Source organism: Cibotium barometz, chromosome 8 (assembly GCF_041138505.1).
Source record: "Cibotium barometz isolate CiBa-2024 chromosome 8, ASM4113850v1, whole genome shotgun sequence".
In the NCBI taxonomy this organism is placed as follows: Eukaryota; Viridiplantae; Streptophyta; class Polypodiopsida; order Cyatheales; family Cibotiaceae; genus Cibotium; species Cibotium barometz.
The window spans coordinates 55,742,965-55,746,105 of NC_141053.1; the positions used below are offsets into that span (position 1 = coordinate 55,742,965).

Sequence of the window (3,141 nt, forward strand, 5' to 3'; positions counted from 1 at the left end):
AACAGAGTCTTGCAAACTGCAACAGATCATTCATGATGTGGATAAAGATGATGATGCAGACAGGGAGTCGTAGCAACAACAATAGCAGCCATAACAGCAATAGCCAGTGGGCCAAGAGTCCCCCAAAATAATTACTTCAAGAAAAGGAAAGCAAGTGGAAAGTGAGGACCATAATCTAGCACAAGCACTAAAGGCCATCACTTGGAAAGTAGAAAACTGGGAAAAGGATGCAAAGAAGTTAGTTGAAAGAAATAAGATGTTGCAACAAGAGTTGCAGGATGCCACACCCTCAAGAGAATATGTAGATATATTGAGAGAAGCCCTCCAAGATAGAGATAAGGACAAAGATCAGGCAAAGGAGTACAAACAAAGGTTTGAAAGGAGTACTAAATTAGAAATAGAACCATCAATGAGCTGAACACACTGGAATTAAAAATGTAGCACTGCATGGAAAATGAGAATCATCTCAAAAAGAAGAAGGGCTCAGAGATTGGGAAAGTTAGAGAGCCGCCCTCCAAATGCAAATAGAGGAGGCAAAGAAGATGGAAGAAAGGGTGCAGTAGACCCAAAAGACAAGGCTACAATGGAAGATAGAGCTAAGGGAAGCAAAGGAAGAAGTGGCCAAACTTCAAGCAAAACTCACAAAGGTAAACGCTGATGATAAGTTAGCCACTAAGAGCACAACAATGATGTCACACGAAGTTCCCAGAAAGGAAAGAGGAGAGCTATTTGTTAAGTCTAAAAATTGAATGATGCCAACCAAGCCCTTCACAAAGAGAGAATGAGCACCTCAAAGACCGTGACTGGTCATCTCAGCAGCTCCATGGCCCAACCTGGATAATCCATTCTTTGAAGCTTTACATGTGATGTTCTCTGAACCGCTGAGGGCTAACAAAGAGCTACCACCATATTTTGAGAATGTAGGCACAATAAAGTCAATGCTTACTCTAGGAAACCTCTTCCCCCGGAACACCCATGCTCACATTAGGAAAATTTTGGACTCAAAAGAGGGCTGTTTCAACAATAATATAATAATAGACACATAGATTGAGTGACATGTAATCTACGAACGAGATTCACTGGTGGTGGGACCTCTGTACAAACCCACCCAAAACGTGGAGAAACTCTTATCTTCATGAAATTTTAAAAAAAACCATCACCTTGTCTTAAAATATTTAAAACCGTTTTTTTGTCAGAACCTAACACAATAAAAGAATGTTTTCCACATTCCTGTGTTAGACGTGGAGCACTAAAAAATTCTTTCCACCACCCCTAGAACTAATGAAGCTTGAATGCTTGGAATAGATAGATACACATTCTCCTGGTTATTCCCTCAACTTGGTTCCACTTTTGAATCTTGAAACATCTTTGGCGCCCAAAAGAACACACCGTCCCTCATTTCTTCTTCCCTTCTTGATCCACAAAAGCGGTTAGCTCAGTCATCCACTTTCTGCTACTTCTTCTTTCTCATATGTCTGTTAATCTATCATGGCGAGCAAGGAGCAGTATCTCATCTGTTGTGTTGTATAACATAAAAGACGAGAATGAAGAATGGATTCCCCAAGTATACAGGAAGTACTCTTGGGTCACTATGCAGCCAGGAAAATAAGGCCACTACCGAGTGAAGGGAAAGGCATCTGAAGACTTGTCCAAACATTGGAAAGGAAGGATCCTTGACTTTAAGATGGCACCAGGAGGGAAAACTGTCAAAGAAGTGTTGATCCAGCATGTATTCATGCAAAAAGAGATCAACGTGGGACCATTGGAAGGACTTCCAAGACACAGACCACATTGTAAGTGCTTGTGTTTTGTATTTCAATTTTGCAAATATTGTGATTGATATACATTTTTCTGCCTTGCACAGATTTGTACCCATCCAATCTTCAGGAGTGGGAGCCTGCACAATGCTTGACAGGATTCTTGAATGTCGTACATGGTGAGGTGGGGGAACTTCAATATGAAGGTCGTGCACCAAGTGATCTCGCAAGAAGTAGAACATATTTCTATGACTCATTTTATACCTTGCCCACTCAATCGAGTCGACATGGAAAGTTGGAACGTATTCCGTTGCCCGCACTTGATAGTCCTGAGTGGCCATTGCTTGACACAGAAGTGATAGAGTCATACAGGACCAAAATGTTTAATGATATTAAATGTGCTATGAAGCCTAGCATTGGTGCAAGAAATGTCCACTTAAGTTTGTTTGTTCCAATTGCATGCTTTGTTCATTTATTTTCTGATTGTAAACAATTGAGAAAAACTAGAACAACTTTTGTGTGCAAAGATATAGATGAAGCCTGGCTTGATCATTTGTTTGACAAAGGTTGGAGAGTGAAATCATCAAAGGGAGATGATTTGATCGAATGTCGATTGAACACCTCCGACATTGCATTTCGGTGAGTGTTATGACATTATAATGTATTTTTGTGAAACAGTTACAACGCTTATTTGATTATACTCGAAAAATTATCCTAATGATATTTTGGAATCAGATACTATATTGCCAGGCAACATCTGTGCATGTCATTTACTTATAGAAGGTGGCGATGGATCAACAACAACTGGGAAAGCATGGACCAAGATACAAGAGATGGCAGCCACTCTTGCTTGATAGATATAGTTATGTTTCGACAGGGTCACCCATCTTTGACATTGGAAGTGGAAGAGAATTGGACTCTCGAATATGTTAGGAAGGAATTAGAAGTAGCTATTCAGAATCCTCCAAATCAATTTTGCTTCAAGCTCGATGGTCGGAAGCTAAGTAAAAGAAGAGAGCATCAGATCATTTGTAAAGATGTTGCAGCCCCACATGAATTGGAGGCACTAGAAGATATATGATGTGACCATGTATACGGTGACAATGTATTTTCCATATGCAATAAACTTATATATTTAGAACATTGCTTTTGTAATGCTTTATTGTTTAAAACAATGTAATGAAGGCAAAAATTCCCCAATTGAATTTTTATGTACACAAAAAAGGTTTAAAGTAAGAAAACAAGCAGTGAAGGAACACAGTAGCAAATTTGATCCTCTGATTTTCAAATTAAAAGTGCATTTACAATTGATGTTCTCTCTCCAATAACACTAGATATGTGCAAAAAAATATAAATGTACATGTATAGCTGCATATTTACAAAC

At 39.1% G+C, this 3,141-nt stretch overlaps 1 protein-coding gene across 1 annotated transcript; it reads left to right on the forward strand.

Annotated features, from left to right (window-relative positions):
* The first annotated feature begins 1,609 nt into the window (after positions 1 to 1,609).
* LOC147636437 (uncharacterized) lies at positions 1,610 to 2,570 on the forward strand. Its single transcript, XM_086801148.1, has 2 exons — positions 1,610 to 1,793; positions 1,865 to 2,570. Exons 1-2 carry the CDS (start codon positions 1,685 to 1,687, stop codon positions 2,398 to 2,400), a joined length of 645 nt encoding a protein of 214 aa, XP_086657274.1. The 5' UTR covers positions 1,610 to 1,684; the 3' UTR covers positions 2,401 to 2,570.
* Positions 2,571 to 3,141: the final 571 nt, after the last annotated feature.

Coding starts and splice junctions, on each gene's coding strand:
- LOC147636437 (XM_086801148.1), top strand. CDS start 1,685: ATGGCACCAGGAGGGAAAACTGTCAAAGAAGTGTTGATCCAGCATGTA. Junction 1,794..1,864: donor TCCAAGACACAGACCACATT/GTAAGTGCTTGT, acceptor TGCCTTGCACAG/ATTTGTACCCATCCAATCTT.